At 37.9% G+C, this 19,432-nt stretch overlaps 1 protein-coding gene across 3 annotated transcripts in view; it reads left to right on the forward strand.

Annotated features, from left to right (window-relative positions):
- Positions 1–19,432, forward strand: part of MAP4K5 (mitogen-activated protein kinase kinase kinase kinase 5) — an 89,238-nt gene that overhangs the window by 37,240 nt on the left and 32,566 nt on the right. For all 3 annotated transcript variants that reach the window (XM_074956550.1, XM_074956551.1, XM_074956552.1), the window contains 12 exons: positions 5,570–5,660; positions 6,837–6,901; positions 9,064–9,119; positions 10,555–10,602; positions 10,707–10,749; positions 12,402–12,474; positions 13,344–13,475; positions 14,019–14,081; positions 16,001–16,082; positions 16,753–16,869; positions 17,180–17,258; positions 18,590–18,648. In XM_074956550.1, coding sequence (XP_074812651.1) covers positions 5,570–5,660; positions 6,837–6,901; positions 9,064–9,119; positions 10,555–10,602; positions 10,707–10,749; positions 12,402–12,474; positions 13,344–13,475; positions 14,019–14,081; positions 16,001–16,082; positions 16,753–16,869; positions 17,180–17,258; positions 18,590–18,648 — 908 coding nt within the window. The remainder of the gene's footprint in view (positions 1–5,569; positions 5,661–6,836; positions 6,902–9,063; positions 9,120–10,554; positions 10,603–10,706; positions 10,750–12,401; positions 12,475–13,343; positions 13,476–14,018; positions 14,082–16,000; positions 16,083–16,752; positions 16,870–17,179; positions 17,259–18,589; positions 18,649–19,432) is intronic.

Here is a 19,432-nt window from a genome sequence, read left to right on the forward strand (position 1 = left end):
CAGTGAGTCACCGTGCTGCTTGCATGATTTACGACAACTCCCCAAACCGGCTTTTTGCTCGGCATGCTGCATAACCTATAATTGCAAACATATGAGCAGACGAAAGTACATTTTTCCGATAACATGTTGTTTAGCACGAAGTGGTCTCTGATGACTAAACCAGAAGTAAATTGTTTTGCAAGCTACTTTGCTTAAAATCAGGTTCGTATTTTTGGTTGCTGTCTTCCTCCAAATGAAATGTTGAGAGCAAGTATTATTGTCATGCGGTATTGATAATTTTCTTCATTCCAGTACGAGGTTAAGGAATAGTTCATCTTGGCCTCCCCATCTTTTCCTCTTCATAGTCTGTCCAAGATACTGCCACCTAGAGCCTCTTGCTCTTCCATTATTCTAGCAGCTTTTCTGCTTTTCTCCCTTAAACTTCTGCACTAATTCCCTTATTCTTTTGAAATTCCACCTCTTCCTCCCTTTATAGTTCTACATATGACCTCTCTTTATCCTCTGTGTACTCCAGCCAAGTGTCTTTCCCTACTGCTCCATTCTTCACAGTTTTTCTCTTTGTCCACTACACTCAGGACAACCTCTCTCAACATTCAGCAAGCACCTCCTACCTCCTCCTTTGGATCCCTTCTAAAACCCTCTTTGCTAAGCAAGGTCTCTGTAAGGGCAACTCAGGCTGCTACCTATGATTGTGAGGTGTTTAGGGCTGGGACCTTGTTTGATCATCTCGTTGAAATAAAAGTGCCATGTATATTCAAGTCTCTGTTCATGAATAGACAGTAGTTAGTGACAACCTCTGAAGTGAGGACATTTCTGTTAACAAGGGATTTGGCATCATTTGATGTGATGCAAACAGCTGGAGAACTGATATTATCATCTGTAGAGACACTGTGGGTGCGGTAATATCTTTTATTGGACCAACTTCTGTCAGTGACAGAGAAATTTTCGAGCTTCATAATCTGAAGAAAAGTTCTGTGACGTGCAAAAGCTTGTCTCTTTCACCAATAGAAGTTGGTCCAGTAAAAGATATTACCTCAGCACTTTCTCTTTCGTATCCTGGAACCAACAAGGGTATAACAACACTGCAAACATTATCTAGCGAAAGTTAATGCCTTCCTGGTGCTGATTTCTTCCTTCAGACTTACTCTTTTGGATTTGATGTTGACCTTCTTTAAAAATGACATTAATTTTGAAATACTCCGGTCTGTTACACATAAGTGTTTTAACAGTTTCCTGTAGAAAATTTGTCAGAGAAACTGGAGTGAATTAATCCACCTGACTCAAACCCAGAATTATTCTGTTCACGGTAATAGTTTTAGGCAGGTGCATGAATTCATGCCAAAATTCAATATAATCATGGGGTAACTCCCCTGTACAGTACAAAATGTGTGCAGAACTTGATCATCTGGTTTATAGAAACTACTTTATTATATTTATTTAGCTTGCAATGTATAAACAAAAAAGAATGGTTATCCCAGGTGCTTGGCTTCAGGCACCTCGAAGAGTCTTCTCTAATGTGACGTTTTGAGTTCTACCTTCCCAGAAACCCATTGTGCTGCCAATGTTTTTTCTATGCCTGCTTTCCTACCCCAGTGAGGCCCTTCTCCATATACTCAACATTCAAAAGTCCTTGTGGTTTTACTTGAAGCAGACTAAGGCTATTAGACAGCCTTCTCCACTTCTTGTTTCACCTCACACCACTTCCTTGAGCAATGCTGTTAACAATAGGACTATGTCTAAATAGCTGTCTGGCTGCATTTCAGATTGCTGTGACCTGACAGGCCATATCAATGCTAATTTGATGAATAGCCATGTGGGCCTCACTCAATACATTTGCTAAGTATTATTGCTTAGGTTCAGCGTGTAGGATAGATGAGGGGAGTCCCAACACTCTAGTCTCCTAAAGCTCTTCTTTTGGGATATCTTTTATTCGAACTGGCCAGTTGTATTTGAAGGTTTCCCATTTGCTTGCATTCTTCAGAGGATACCTGTGCCTTGTCTCAGTTGTTAGGAAATACCCCCTGGTGGTGTCTTCAAAACCCCTCAAAGAACCTTCCTCTTCAGGGTTGGTATGTTTTGCTTTTGCTCTTTGCTGTAGCCTTAACTTTGTATGTAGTGGCACCATGGAAGAGCAAAGAAAAAATACCCTGATGTCTTTTAAAGCCATTTTTTTTTTTTAATCTAAACTCTGGGTACAGATACCTTCAGTCATCATCGTTGTTACATGATGTCACTACAGGGCAGAGTTAAGGTTGTTTGGGTCACTTAACTGTGCAGTTCTTTTAAGTGTAACTTTAACTCTTCATTTCCTGGGTTTGTAATGCTAGGCTGCAACATACCTGTAATGCTTTTTACCCTTGTTATGGATATGTGCTCTCAACCTGACTCCATCTTAATGTCGTTTTGTCTTGGAATTTAAATGAGCATCTGTTGCCAAAGAAGCATCTGGCTGCAGAACATGCATTTAAAATTTACCTTCCAAAATTAGGCCCCCAATCACACTCTTCCGTAAGCACCATCACCAGCCCCTTTGTGCCCTCTTTTCCTGGTTTCCGTTGCAAGAAAGTGGCCATAGTAATGTTGGTGCCCCATCATTTAGGGTCTGATCCAACCCCTATTGAAGTAAGTGGAAAGATACTCATTGACTTAATTGGAGCTGGACCAGGTCCTTCGTGCAGATATCATGATATGCTATTGTTGAATAAAATCTGTGAGCAGAGCAACCTAAAGAGATGGACTACGGGGCTTGTTTTGTTTAGGAAAGAAGACAAATAGATATTAATTTGTAGTGTCAACATTTTAGATTGCAGTAAGGTACAAAAAGTTTATGTAATATACTTGGGGAACACTATTAATACTCATTTAGAAACAATATTTTCTTAAATGTAATTACATGCCTGTAACCTGTCTACTGTTTCAGTCAGCTTTTCCATTTTGAACCTGTTTACAGAGGGTTATAATGTCTTTAGAGTGAAAGTTGGCATAAATGATCTAAACCTGTGAAGATTTATTACTAAAAATTCTCACATAGGGAAGAATTGAAGTTTTGAATATCTCGTCTTCATGCCCCTTATCTAAAAAGAACATCTGAAGTGAATCCATGATGTAGATCAGTATTTCTGCCTTATTTTAAAGGGGTGTTGTGAAATCATATGCTGTAAATTAGCTGCTTCTTCACCCCAACCCCCATCTTGCTAATAACACCTTGGATTTTTAAGATTCTCGCTTCTAATTTAGTGTTTAAGTTTCTGAGCTTGGACTTTGAAAATCAAACCAACCTGTCTAATGTTTGTTTACACTCAGTTTCAGGTTTTTGGGCCCAGACCTTCAAAGGGATTTAAGTGTTTAACTCCCATTGATTGAGGATCTGAGCCTTAGTGCTGCAATGTTTGGGTTCTAAATGCTGCATGGGAATGTTTATTTTAAAATTATTGTTCATCGGAATGACCTAGTATTAAGCAAACAGTTCTATTGTTTCTTGGTTGTTTTTTGTTGTTGTTTGTTGTTTTTGTTTTTTTTTTTTTTAACTTTTTTGTAAAATTAAAATAATGGGACAGATTTCTTTTAGCATCCCTTTATATTTAAATGGTGGAAATACCAAAGACAGAGAACAGCCGCATTAAGTGTTTTTTAATTACCCTGTGTTCAAGACAGACATTGCTGAGGATGCATAGTTCTACTTATATAACCGCTATGATCCATCATCTTAAAATGTACCTGTAGCCAGGAGATCAGCGTTTGGGACTCTGACTTTGGCCTCCTCTCTTGGTCATCAGTGACCGAGAGTGCTGTGCTGGCAATACTCTGTCCCCCAGAATTAATTGGAAATGGAGTATTTAAAAAAATAGTTTTTGTGGTGTCTGCTTTTGGGAGGGACCATTTCCTTCTACCTTCAGGGCTCTTGAATCACTGGTACTATACACCCTCCCTTCCCCATCGCGCAAATGAAGAGTTAGAACAACCCCCTACAGAACCAGTTAGTTCCCTTCCTAAAGTAGCCAGAGGAGCTGCTGAAAAGCATTGTATGGTGTTCCCATCCCTCTGAGTGCTGTCTTTCCAGAGCACTCCGATTGCTTGCTGGCTAGTGAGTGAACTGATCTAGTGTCTTAACTGATCATATTGCAGGCTACCTCTAGACGCCAGGCCAGCTCGTCTCCACTGGTCTTCAAGAAACATTTTGGTGTCATGCAAAGCATGTAAAAAAGATAGGAAAGTGAAAAGAGTGATATATATGGATCACTGATATTGAATAGGATGATGTGTTGGAAACTCTCATAAAAGGGTCAGCAGTTATCAAAATACAGGTTTCAGAGTAACAGCCGTGTTAGTCTGTATTCGCAAAAAGAAAAGGAGGACTTGTGGCACCTTAGAGACTAACCAATTTATTTGAGCATAAGCCTTTGTGAGCTACAGCTCACTTCATCGGATGCATAGTGTGGAAAATACAGAAGATGTTTTTATACACACAGACCATGAAAAAATGGGTGTTTATCACTACAAAAGGTTTTCTCTCCCCCCACCCCACTCTCCTGCTGGTAATAGCTGATCTAAAGTGATCACTCTCCTTACAATGTGTATGATAATCAAGGTGGGCCATTTCCAGCACAAATCCAGGGTTTAACAAGAACGTCTGAGGAACGGTGGGGGGGGGAAGGAAAGGAATAAACAAGGGGAAATAGTTTACTTTTTATAATGAATCAACCATTCCCAGTCTCTATTCAAGCCTAAGTTAATTGTATCCAATTTGCAAATTAATTCCAATTCAGCAGTCTCTCGCTGGAGTCTGTTTTCGAAGTTTTTTTGTTGAAGAATAGTCACTTTGAGATCAGAAATCGAGTGACCAGAGAGATTGAAGTGTTCTCCGACTGGTTTATGAATGTTATAATTCTTGACATCTGATTTGTGTCCATTTATTCTTTTACGTAGAGACTGTCCAGTTTGACCAGTGTACATGGCAGAGAGGCATTGCTGGCACATGATGGCATATATCACATTGGTAGATGTGCAGGTGAACGAGCCTCTGATAGTGTGGCTGATGTTATTAGGCCCTGTGATGGTATCCCCTGAATAGATATGTGGGTACAGTTGGCAACGGGCTTTGTTGCAAGGATAGGTTCCTGGGTTAGTGGTTCTGTTGTGTGGTATGTGGTTGCTGGTGAGTATTCGCTTCAGGTTGGGGGGGCTGTCTGTAGGCAAGGACTGGCCTGTCTCCCAAGATTTGTGAGAGTGTTGGGTCGTCCTTCAGGATAGGTTGTAGATCCTTGATAATGCGTTGGAGGGGTTTTAGTTGGGGGCTGAAGGTGACGGCTAGTGGCGTTCTGTTATTTTCTTTGTTAGGCCTGTCCTGTGTGTGTATAAAAACATCTTCTGTGTTTTCCACAGTATGCATCCGATGAAGTGAGCTGTAGCTCACGATATCAAAATACAGTGGCTTGGGGTTTCATAATTATGTGCATGTTTTCAGACCTTTTCAAGCTCTTGGTCACTATGTGCCCACTTCCCTCATTTACATATAGGTCTGTGTTTTATGTATGTTGTTGGCGTGACCATGCCATCTCTTGTTTTTCAGGAGATGATTTTTCATTGATACAGCAAGAAATCTATATGGTTAAAGAATGTAAACACTGCAACATTGTAGCCTACTTTGGGAGCTATCTCAAGTAAGTCCTGTTTAATTGTGTGCATTTCTACAACTCTTCCTCTACAGGGAGTACCACCTTTATCCTCGCGCCCCAGTCCCCTTCTCATTTGGTCCCTTGATTCCTAGTTGCCTTTTAAAATAGTGACTAATATTGCACCATCTCTGCTAGCCAGAAGCCTTCTCCCTGGAGACTATTGCAATGCATCCAGCCTCAAAGCCTGATGTTTTGGGAGTTTTGGTTTCCCACCAAGTTGGTGGGGAGGTTTGAAATTCTAGTAACTTTTAAAATAAAAAAGGCTAGTTACTTACCCAAAGAATTCTGCCTCTTGGTATTTTATTTAAAGGTATTGCTGTTACAAAAGTATAGCTGGGTAGCTGTGATTTGTAAATATTCTAAATCTGAATTGTTGGTAACGATCAGATTTCATGGCTGTGGTGCGACAGCTGTGAAATATTGAAGAGAAAGAAGAGGTGAGGCCAGCTGGCTGTGTTTTCAGGTATACAAGTTAAATACCATACAAAAAGTTGGAGAATATTTTCCATTTCTCTGGAGTTCTGCAGTTTATCAGTGAGCTCTTTGGGAATATATATTATCACTTTTCCATATTCTGGCTCTTATCCTAGCTACACAGTTCTAGGAGATCTGGTCTCCAAATTGCTTGGGGAGTTACATTTTCAAAGTGAAAGGTGCCACTCAAATTTGACTTTAATTGGATTTATGGCTAAATGCTTAAGCCAACATGTCTTTGAAAAACGGAGGTGTAGAATCTTTGAGGAACCCTCCTTTTAAGCTTTGAAACTAGAAGATAGCATAAAATTATCCTGGTTAATAGAATGTATGCCTCAGTTGTATTTTTACATGAACTTTATTTTAGGGAAAAGGTCATGGTTATGGCAATTATATTACAGTTCTGATCAACAGAGTAATTTGTCAGTGAATCTGACACATAAGGAGTTTCACCCTAAGTGAGAATTGATATTTACTAGCCTGCTTTGTATGTATTAAAACACATGCAAAATGTATATCTGGATTTCGTGATACATCAGCACTTTAGAATTCCTTAAGGGATAAGAAAATGGAAAACATAACAATCAAATAACTAGCTGTTAAATAATAAAATCATGATTTTTGACTGCAGCTACTGTATATAGATCTGTCAACTGCTAACAGTTATGTTTAACTTTTTAAAAATAGCCGTGAAAAGCTGTGGATCTGCATGGAATACTGTGGTGGTGGATCACTTCAGGACATTTACCATGGTATTTTGAAACTTATTTTGGTATTTATTTGCATCTTTTCGAAGTGGAAAGCAAAGAAAATATGACAGAGCAATAGAGAGTCATTTTAATGGCAATCCACTGGCATTTTACCGTTCGTTTGCTGCAAGTGAACAATTATTTTGCGTTGGCTAAGGTCTCCGCATAACTGATCAAGAACTTTTCATAAACATGGTGACTATTCTATTGTGTTCATATCCTGTTGTTTTATACTGAACATTACAAAATAAATAAGTACATCTACTCTAAATAGATCCTAAATAGGAATAAATGGAGCCCTTTTTGGGAACCGGGTATTTGGAGGAATATTTCCAATGTGATGAATAGGAGATGAGTACATATGCCTATTAAAAAATAATGGAAATACGTACCTAAATCTCTCCATATTATATTGAACAATTAACCCTTAAACTGCTAGTTAATGTAAAGCTTATTTTCCCATCTTCACGTGATCATAGCTTTCTGATAAATTCTTCTTTAGGGGACTCAAATTTTTCATGCATGGTTTGAATGAAGAGATGAGGAGCTTGTGGGTTTATTTGTTTTCTAAGTTGAAATATGTTTTAGCTATTTTTAGTTTTGGAGAAGTGAACAAAATACACTTTTTTTTTTTTTTCAGCATTAAGGCTTTGAGATATTTTTGCTCTTTAACTCTAAAAAAGACTGAAGAAAACCCTTCAATCTTGCATGTAAACAGTCCTTACTGAGAAGTCAGTCCTGGGAGAGAAAAGTTAGTTACAGGTGACTGGAAAATGATCATGTTTAGTGGCATTTGCTAAGAAATTAACATTTCCTAATGAAACTGTGCCCCCTTTTTGTGACATCACAACGTCTATTATCCTTAATAGGCTTGGAAACTATTTCTGAGACGTATTGCAGAAGTTCATCTCAATGAAATGTGACTTTCAAAGCCCTCAAGTAATCCATCCCATCCATGTTAACATTTTATCTTAACACTTTAAATGTTAACATGGATGAGTAGTTTATTCCCTTTCCTTGAAAAAATGAACAAAATAAAAACCCCAAGCTACTTAAATTCAAAAAGTTATGTTAATAACTGAAGTAATTAAGTAATAAATACTGCATTTATTGAAACATGTAAGTCATGGAATGTAAAAATCAAAGTTCTTAAAGTAACATTGTCCTCATATTGCAGCTGTACTATTTGATTACAAGTTAGGCCTGTAAAAGTAGGCTAAACATATAGTGAACAATCTGGGCAAGCTAATTTTGCTAGGAGAACCCTGAATGTGAGCTTAAAAGGATAAAAAAAGGGTGTGTCATTTTGTTCTCCTTTATGATGAATAAAGACTAAAAAGGTATTTTCTAAACAATTCTGCTTGTTTTTTATTTCATGTATGTTAGCTTTGGTCTTCACTGGTTTTGCTAGAAGGCTTGTTGGAGGTCTTGGAAAGCAGATTGTGGGCTTTCTCAGACCTTAACTAAAGGGATGGAGTTCTTGAATTTTAAGCAGAGATATTGTTTCGTCTATGTATGTCTCAGTCATTTAGTGTAATATAAATAGCTGTCGATGGAAGCAAGTTTTTAAACAATCTTCAGGTGCCACAGTCATCCAGGGTAAAAAGATCTGAATTTCTAATTTTAAAAGGCAAACAGAAATGATCTCTGCTGCTTTTTACCTCCATGAAGAGCGCAAGCAGTTGTCATCAACTTAAAAATCACATTTGTCTGAAAAATGTTTTAATTCTCTGTTCTCTGGCAAATGTTTACCTCTTGTTGCAAGTACTACACAGGATTACTATACCTGAGAGATATGGGAGATGTTCCTTCTCTTTTTCAGCTTCTTTACTTTGTGCATTTGATGATGGTTTGGGTACACCCAGTTTGACTGTTTCCCCTGTATTAGCAGTTTCCCTCCATTGTTCATATTGGAGAAGTCGGGTAGTAGCCCTCTTTTGATTTAATAATGAAAAATGTGCCTGGAAAACTACAGAAAGACACTGTCAGAGTAGCACCTAAAATGGCTTTCAACTTGCTTTTTTGAAATAAACTATATTTTAAATTAAAGTGTCCCTTGAACTTTTGCAGGTTGGCTATTACCCTAGTCTGTTGACTGTTTTACAGTGGTATATGTAAAGTGTGCATTACAACCCAAAGACTTGTTTCTCTCTTTCTGTTTTCAGTAACTGGACCACTGTCAGAGTTACAGATTGCATATGTATGCAGAGAAACGTTACAGGTACTGTACTTCTGTAGATACAGAACAAAGCCTCTTTTTGATACATACGAGGAAGATAAGCTATTTCAGAAGGAGGTGCCGTGCCGTCACTTACATTTGTAAACCTGGGAATACAGCTTCAATGAGACCAGTTGGCTAGGGTTAACACATTCATTTTTCACATTTCCAGTATTAGTATAAATGAGTAGGATATTACAGTAATGTGGTGTAACAAATACTTTTATTACATAATTTTAATGCAGCATTTCATGTGTCAGTTCCCATATGCCCTGATCCTGCAAAGGGATTTATACAGCTATAAGAGTCTGCCTGTATAGCAGGATCAGAATCTTAAGCCCCAGTCCTGGTCATGTTTAACTTTAACCCCAGGAGTAGTCCCACTGATTTCAATGCAATTATTTTAATCATGTATAAATCTTTGGAGATTTGAGGCTTTAGATTGACCTGGCTGTTCTCATACACTGTATAACTGACATGATGGTTCAGTGCAGCCATCGTTTAGGATAAATTTCTGAATCTCATTGTAGAAGACAGTTAATTCCTAGTAAGAGAGGGTGAGTAGTTGAGCAATAAAAGGAAATATTTTGCGATGTATAATCAATCTATGGTAGTGAATTCTAATGTTTTGTAGAGGGAAAAATTCTATGGCTGGACAGCTAAAATTCTGGTCTGATTTATTATAATTATTTATAGAAATGTAAGCCAACGCAACATAGATAGTGAAACGTCATGCTTCATTGCGTAAGCTGATCATGACATTTTTGTGTCAGGAAGGGACTCTACCATCCATGCTCTATACATCCATATATAATTGTGTAAGGGAGCCATAGAAGACACTTTCACCTTGCTATGAAACATTGGTGAACTGGTTCACTGCCAGAGGCTGATTGTAGACTAAATGGGCCAACAAACTTATCTGATAGGGCAATTCTGTTCCTAACCTTTTAGCTAATATTTTGCTAGCAAGAAGAATTGGTGTTGCAGAACTTGTTTTGACTTTCAGTGAGAGATTCCAGTGTTACGCACCTCTGAAAACAAGTCCACTTTTATTTATGAGCTAAATGTGGATTTAGGCACCCAGGATTGCAAACTTTGGCTGAAATCTTTCTAGACTTGAGAAGTAAATAAACTTTATTGGCTTCAGTCATCAATCTTGCGCCTCTTGAGGTGCATTTTGAAGCTAAAAATATATCTAACAAAAAGCTACATATATAACTTGTTTAAAAAAGTCTGCACATGTGTTGGTGTTGGAATCAGGAGTGGTGAGGAGCAGAAGCCATGGACTCCTTTTCTCAAAATCTCAATGTTCATTTTTTCACTTTTTAATTAAAACTACAAATTGAGTTTAAACTGTTAAAAATCGAATTTGAAATGTTGTGTTTTGTAGTATGTTAACATGGCAAACTTGAGTTACAGATTTATTTTTGACTTGTAGGGTCTTGCTTATTTGCACATGAAGGGCAAAATGCATAGAGATATTAAGGTAAGGTCACTTAAAACTGCAGGGACTAATTTAATGCTTTGTAATGCATTAAAATGTTCCAAATATTATTTTAGCATATTAATTTTTTGCGTGTTTTGTTTTAGGGTGCAAATATTCTGCTAACAGACCATGGAGACATAAAGTTAGGTAAGTTGAGTTGAAATTACCAGTAAAATAGAAAATGAATGAGGGTTTTTTAATTGAACCAATCAAAAGGTGGTAAGTTAAGGTATCAATTCAGATGCTTTGTTTCAGTGAGACACCTTTTGCACTTACATTGTAGCTACACAACAGTTCACTCTGACGAGAACTGTCAGCAGAGTATGAGTTATGAATACTCCTTTCTCCTGTCTTGTATTTACCTAAACAGGATATGTTTCAGAGTGGTAGCCGCGTTAGTCTGTATCAGCAAAAAGAACAAGGAGTACTTATGGCACCTTAGAGACTAACAAATTTATTTGGGCATAAGCTTTCATGGGCTAAAACCCGCTTCATCAGATGCATGCAGTGGAAAATACAGTAGGAAGATAGATATATATGTACACATGAAAAAATGGGTGTTGCCATACCAACTGTAACAAGACTAATCAATTAAGATGGGCTATTATCAGCAGGAGAAAAAAACCTTGTGTAGTGATAATCAGGATGGCCCATTTCAAACAGTTGACAAGAAGGTGTGAGTAACAGAAGGGGAAAAATTAGCATGGGGAAATAGTTCTACTTTGTGTAATGACCCAATTTGGTCTCGTTACAGTTGGTATGGTAACACCCATTTTTTCATCTTGTGTGTGTGTGTGTGTGTGTAATTATATATATATATATATATATATATATATATATATATATATATATATATGTATATATAATCTTCATACTCTATTTTCCACTGCATGCATCCGATGGAGTGGGTTTTAGACCACAAAAGCTTATGTCCAAATAAATTTTGTTAGTCTCTAAGGTGCTACAAGTCCTCTTGGATTTTTTTGCTAAACAGAATATGTAAAGCAAGCACATAGAAATGAATGTGGCCACATGGCTAACTTCACTTCTCCATTGTGGGTGTGCGGAAGCAATATATTAGGAGGACACGATATTTTTTTTTAATTGAAAGCCTAGAAACCTCATAGCTGAGTTTCCATTAACAACTTTAACTGTGATCACACATGGATACCCATTTTCTACCTACTGGCCAGCCATCCTTTGCCTACAATATGAACTACAATTTTTCAGGTACTATAGGGTAAATACAGTAAAACAAAACTAGACTGGCATGATTTCTGGCTCTGGGAACATAGGATGATTATCTGCAATACCATGCGTTCAGTGTAGCTCTGCTATCATCTTTGGAGAGTGCCCATTGCATCTCTTGTCTTAACAATAAGAACAAAACATCTCCCCTGTTGTTTCCTCATTGACACAGCGCACTCTCATATAATTACAATGCCAATCTGTCTTCCCTCCAGTATATATTAATTAGAATATATAACATTCTGTCCTGATACGATTCAGTTATGGTGTGATAAGACAGGTGGAGGTAAGCGGGGAAACAGGGTCATTTTTAAGGCAGTTTGGAGAAACCTAACTTTCAATTTCCAGACATTCAAAAAAAAAAAATGTCCGGCTAGAATTTTCTGCTCTTCTTTACCTGAGAGATTAACATTGTAAACAATTATCTTAATTTTATTACCTAGGAATGTGTGTGTTGTTGATTTATAATAACTTCCTAGAGTGGTGCTGGTTTTTCATTAAACATTCAATCTTTAGGAAATGTTTAATGATGATGTAATTTTGTTTTACAGCTGACTTTGGAGTAGCAGCAAAAATAACAGCCACCATTGCGAAGAGAAAATCTTTTATTGGTACCCCTTACTGGTAATAAATTGCTTTGATTCATAGAATGACTACATGCAAAGTGAAGTCAGTATTTACAAATTATACTTAAGCTTCTAAAATACAGATATGTTTTAACTCCAGACATCATATAGTTATCTAAACTATTTCTGATTTAGTAATGTGCTTGGGCAAGAGATGACATTGTCATTTTGTTGCTTTGTAATATCACTGTAACAGCAGCCTATGCCAATCTAATACAGTGCTGAATGTTGTTTGTTATACATGGTAGGCATCTGGGTTTCTCCCATGCAGGGCACATTACAGTGTAAAGAAGCACATTTCAGCTATTTTTGTTTCAACACAGTCTTTGCTATTTAAGGCTTTGAAATGCCAGACATTTTCAACTTCATAATTTTTAGGTTGTATAAAAATGCAAATTTAACTGCATTGAATTGAAGCTGTGCCTTAATACAGAGATCCCTCATTAGCATAATAGCCATAATGAGGACTGAATATAGACAAAACACTTAAATTATAGATTTTTTTTAAATTGCATACTGTATTCTGCTTCATATTAGAGAAAACAGACTGAGGGGAGAAAGATTGTGCTGGGGTTAGAGGATTAGACTGGGTATCACAAGACTTGGGTTGTATTCCTGGCTCTGCTATAGAATTCATGATTTTGGCCAAGACACTTACCCTTTGTGTCTTTGTTCTTTTAATGGAAGGAATTCATCCCAGTGCAGAGGATCACATCAGGCCCCATTTACACTCTTTGCATAGGCCCTTTGCCTTGGAATGAATTCCACAGTAATCATGTAAAGAGATTTGAGATCCTCAGGTCAAAGGAGGTGCTATGGAAGTGATGGTCTATAGTATGTAATCAAATGATGATTTTACATTTTAAGGATGGCCCCAGAAGTTGCAGCAGTGGAAAAGAATGGCGGTTACAACCAACTCTGTGATATCTGGGCAGTTGGCATAACAGCAATCGAACTTGGAGAACTTCAGCCGCCGATGTTTGACCTTCATCCAATGAGGTCTGCTGTTCATGAGACTTGCTCGTTTCAAGCATTTTCTTAAATCCATAGTCCATAAGGGACCATTACAATCGTCTAGTCTGTCCTGCATAACCCAAGCCTTATAACCTCTCCCAGGGATTCCTACATCAAGCCCATAATTTCTGTTTTAGTGCACCATGCCTTTTGTAAAAGTCATCCAGTCTTGATTTAAAGATGTCGATTCAGATTCTGGAATCCGATTCTTAAGGACGTAACATTTTGTAAGTGTTTTAGTTCCTGAACTCTATAGTAGCCCTATAGTTAGCAGGGTTGCACAAGAAAATAAACAGATTTTATTTCAAAAACACTGTTCATAATTAAAGAAATCAACGGCTTTATTTTGTCTCTTACAAGATCTTTTATGTTACATGCTACAGAACTCATTTGGGTTTTCATCAGCTCATATTGTCTCTTGTGGGGTAATAGAACTGCTGTGTACAGTATTTTATTCAGTCTCAAGATATTAGAATAAAATGAATTATTTTCATATTGTATATTATTATTATGCTTTCTTTATCTTAGGGCTTTATTTCTAATGTCTAAAAGTAACTTTCAACCTCCAAAGCTCAAGGAAAAAGCAAAATGGTAAGTCAAATAAAATTTTTCTCCCTTTGTTCAGGGCATGTTTTAAAGATCATGTGAATGATTATTTATGTCAGCAGTTCATAAGTATATGCCCTGCACCTGCGAACACATATGCACATTTGGGACTTATATACATGAGTTGTCCCTTTGAATTCAGTTCTTACTGCTAAACTTAAAATACTTAATTACAGCAAAAGAGTCTGATCCTGGAGTGAAAACCATGTGAACAGGCTCCCTGTTCATGCAGCGCCTCATTAAATCAAGGGGAGTCTGAACTGTGAAGCTCTCAGTGCGGGCTCAGGGCTAAATTTAGTATAGGTCATGAATTTTTGAATTGCTTTGACTTCTGCAGTGACAAAAAAGTCTTCATTATTTGCTCAAACTCAGAAATTTTTATTGGAACATAATTCACCCCTGGTAAATCATGCTTTAAAACAATCTATCTCTAAAAATGGGACATTAATTCATACTGCTCTGTGGAAGAAGAAAACCATTGCTAAAAGTGTTGTGCATTAGTTTTCATCCCAGTGGTCTGAAAGATGATTTCCCTGAGGATGAAGTGTTTTAGCCTGAGACATCTGCAGTATGTACCAGCAAGCAAGATAGATTTTTTTTTTTTTTTTTTGGTAATTGATTTGATTTTATAGGAACCTAGAAACAAATGCAACAGAGAGGACCGAGGTCCAGCAGTGCACATACTTCTGCAATGGCAGGAAACTGATTGTGTGGGACAGGCCCACATAATGCTAATTGCTCTTCCTCTGCTGGTCCAGAGAAAAAGGAAAACTCCCTCTGGTCTGCTGCCTGGAGAGAGAGAGAGAGAAATCTCCTTCCAGAACACACATTTGACAATTAGTTTGACGCTGTGCATGTGATCAAGACTCACTGTAGTGAAGCAGTTAATCCCATTTATGTACTTAGAATGCTGCTAGTGACCAAGTAGCTGTCCTTTTTTCCTTAAGTCTGTGAGAGGGGGATTCTGCCAGTATTGCTGCGGGCAGAAACTTTAAAATTGTTTATCATCTGGAAAATCGTCCTTCTGTGAATTTCATTCTGCACTAAACTTTGCACTCTGCACCTCTTTCTTCCTCTTCCCCTCCCCCCCCCCCCCCCGAGATTTGTGCACATGCTAAGAGTACCTATCTTTATACTCTAGGCATTCTTGCCATAACTTAAAAGCACATCACAAATAAAACTCCAGGTGCAGTAGTAAAGTTCAGTACAACCCACCTCCAAGAAGCAGATAATCAGCCCCCGCCCTCCACCAGTCCAATTCCTTTTTGTTTTCAAATACCTGAGGGATAAGTTTTGCAACGTGCCCTGAAAGTCATCAAATTCAGGCTAATCTATCCTTTGAAAGATACATTAAAATAAACACTTGCAAGAAAGACAAGTAAAAATTGTAGGATGAGACTTAGCCTCCATCTTGCATTAATTTAAAAGAAGAGCGGTGTCGTTAAATCATCTGAACTGCTTTGAAAATCTCAGCCATGTATTTGAAAGAGGAGGTTGATGCTTTCTCCTGATCTTACACCATTGTGCATTTTATTTTCCTCCTGGTGACATGAGATAATGTGGAGTGTCAGACTTGCCTGGATTTTGTGGGTTTGCTGTAGTGTATACCTAATTCACTATATTATTTTTATTTCTGTTATATAGTGCCATAAGACTTCAAATGGAATCTGACCTTTTGACTCTTTTTTCCAAAGGGACAGTAGTAGTAATCTCCTGCTAGTTAACTCAGCAGCAGAATGGTATAAATCTGAAATGCCATGGGATATTTGACCAGGATTCTAATTTAGTAGATGTCTTGCCATTTATATAGCAGTTACATTGAAAGTGACCGTTATTTTTTCCTTTTCAGAAAAACTTAACTTGATTTTAAGTATTCAATTTTTTCTTTGTCTTTTTGTGTAAAGGTCATCAACATTCCATAATTTTGTCAAAATAGCACTTACAAAAAATCCAAAGAAGAGACCAACCGCAGAAAGACTCCTTACTGTAAGTGTTGAAAAAGAAGTCAGAACTTGCAATGTCACCATTAAATCTATTGTTTCACAGAGAAAGAAGTCATTAGTGCACCAAACGGGCTATGTTTCACACTGTTATCATACAAGTGTGCTTAATTGTGCAAACGCAGCAAAAGTGAAATTGGAATCTTACGGAATATACAAAAGTTTTATTTGGTGGCAAGATTTTATAAAGATGCCTGTCTACACTGCAAGATAAGTCCAGCTTTAATTGTCCAAAGATAGGCATTTTGTAACCGTGTGCCCCAGTTTGGTAGAATTAGCTGTATAGATTGTTTACTAGTCACCCCATAAGGCAAAATTAGGCCTTGATTCAGAAAACAGTTACTCAAATGCTTAATTCTACTCACCTAAAGAGTCCCGTTGAGCTCCATGGAACTACTTACATGCATAAAGTTAAGCAAATGCATCAATGTTTGCACAACTAAGGTCTTAATTTCTAATTGGAACTGACGCATAATGTGGTCAGGCCAAAACAGATGCATGCTTTAGAGGCCTACTTGCTCAGGAGACACTCTTCAGAAAATCTCTTTAAAGTTTTGCAGAACAAGGAGGCTAATCTTTTGAAGCCCAGACGTACAGGATTAAATATAAGCCTCCTATTAAACATACTGTAATGTTGTTTTTTTTGTGATTTTTAGCATAGTTTTGTAGGACAACCCGGTCTCTCGAGATCTCTAGCAGTTGAGCTGTTGGACAAAGTAAATAATCCTGACAACCATACACATTACAGTGAAGCTGATGATGATGATTTTGAGGTGAGAACGTATTTGTGTTTTTCCTATTTTGAAAAGCCGATGTTTAAAAATCGTCTCCTGTTTTCCCTCTGTAAACTTAGATTCTCACTTCAGAGAGGGGTTGAAAAATTATTCTACTCTGCTGCACAGCAGTACAGTAGAAACCAGGATGCCTTGCCACAGGGTTGAGGTTAAGCTTGCTGTCAGGTACCAGGGGCTTGTGTGCAGGCAATAGAGAGTGTGTCCCATTGTAATAGTTTCCCTTTAATTATGGTATGAGATCTAAGGTGAAGACAATATAACTGAATTGTAATGTTTCTGTTTCTAACAGCCTCACTCTGTTGTTCGCCACACCATTCGCTCTACAAACAGGAATGCTAGAGCGGAAAGAACAGCGTCAGAGATAAATTGTAAGTCCCTAATGTGCTTTTTCCCATTTTGTGGTGCTGGTTTATTCTTCCTGATACATTGTGTCCATGTCACTCTTTTATAGCAAACCTTAGAGAGCCAGTTTACCATTGGCTCACTGAAAGAAAAAGAACACCAACAAAAAAATCTCCACGGTATTTTGCCAAAACCAAAATTAAAACTTGCATACCTTCATTTCTTCTGTTGCTTCATTTCATGTCATTGCAGGATGCAAACATTTCTATAAAACCAGGGTATTGTTTCTTCTGTAATCAGCTTCTCTCTGCCATGGTATGGTGCCAAACTTTGAATGCCTACTATTAAAAAAATAATAATTTAATAGAAGCATTAAGCAGGAAGACCAAGTTGATTATTTTAGTGGGAGAGCATGTTCTTACACACAGATGTCTTGGCCCTCACTGGCGAGGGAAAATATAGAAACGTAGATGGCAATTTGGTGCCACTCTGATTTTGTGCTAGTTTTCACATTGATGGTCAGCTAAACCTCATCCTAACCACTGGAGGATGCTCCACTTGTTATGGTCACATCTGATGTGCTGACGATATGGTGTAGGTTAAACTCAAAAGGAGTGCAAGTCCTTACGCTCCATGCAGCATTCACACGCTACTCAGTCACTTTCCAAAGGGGGTGGGGGGGGGGATACTGAAATATTGGAGCCTGTTGAAGCAGGAACTGGCTTTCTCTGTGTTTGAAGAAGTGCCCTTGCAAACTAAATAATTAGTAGATATTATTAGATATTAGACATGTGACCATAATAAAGTGCCCAAGCAAACTAAATTATTGTTAGATATGTGACGATAAATATTATGGTCACATCTGCTGTACTGACTATGGTGTATGTTAAACTCAAAAGGAATGCAAGTCCTTACACTCCATGCAATGTTGACACGCTATTCGGTCACTTTCAGCTGGAGTGGGGGGAAAGTGCTGAAATTTTGGAGCCCTTTGAAGTAGGAACTGGCTTTCTCTGTGTTTGGAGAAGTGCCCACGCAAACTAAATAATTATCATTTGGACTACTTTAAATGGGGATTCTAACTGCTCTTTTCTCAGTTTCCTTTTCTGTAGGTTGTTTCATAACAAATACATTGCAAGTGCAAACATTTAGACATTGAAGACTTCCATAAAAACAAATGTTCGTGGCTCAAAGAGTTTAGAATTTTATAGGCAAGTTAAAATGAAGCATTACATAACATTGCAGTGTGCACTTTTGTTTTTTATATGCTACAGCATGCTGCTTACTTTAATAGTCTGGCTATAAGAGGATGTCAGTAGAATGTTACATGTAAAGTTGAAAATGTGATGTTTTACAGTTGACAAGTTGCAGTTTGAGCCTCCCTTACGGAAAGAAACGGAAGCTCGGGATGAAATGGTAGGACTTGGTTTTTCATTGTTTGTGATTATAATAATGTCCTTATTGTTTTATACTTTAACTCTGTTAAGTAATATGTATCAGAGTATAAAAAGAGTCACGAGAAGACAACTATCCGTTTTCAGACAGTCGCCACATTCTGAAGAAAATGAATTGCTCTCTGTGGTTCATGCGGAGGATCTTCTTCATGTGCAAATTGAAATGCACCAATTAGTGTAGGAATGTGAAAAGAGATTCTGAATTTGATTCCCTTAGATCTCTCTACCAGCCAATATTATTTCTTCTACTCTGTTACTCAGAGCACAGCCACGTTCCTCCATTGTGTGCCACTTGCTGTTTGTTTTAACTCTCAGCAGTTATGGTTACTTCAGATTAATGGAATGCCACCAGCCAGCTCACGTTCATCTGGAGCAGAGGGCGGCTGTGGATGCAATGGGCCTGATTCTTCCTGAGAGCTCAGTCCCAGCAGCTCCCACTTACTCCAGTTGGAAACATAGGTGCTCAGCATTATGAAAATCAGGATCTGGATGTTTAAAGCCATTTTCCTGTTGGCCAGATGGGCCTTTTTCATGTCAAAATTTTGCACCCTTTCCCAGCTTGGTCTCTTTGGGGCCTAATCGCTGGACAAAAAACCTCTACACTCATGATGTTAACTGTCCCCGTGAAGGGGAAGTTAGTGGGGAAGCAACTGACCCAAGCTGATTACAGAAAGCAGCAACCGCTCACAATAATTTTTTAAAGAACTGCAGAATTGGAGGCGGGTTGGCTTGATTCGCAAGGAAAA

Source organism: Natator depressus, chromosome 6, assembly GCF_965152275.1.
Source record: "Natator depressus isolate rNatDep1 chromosome 6, rNatDep2.hap1, whole genome shotgun sequence".
Taxonomy (NCBI): Eukaryota; Metazoa; Chordata; order Testudines; family Cheloniidae; genus Natator; species Natator depressus.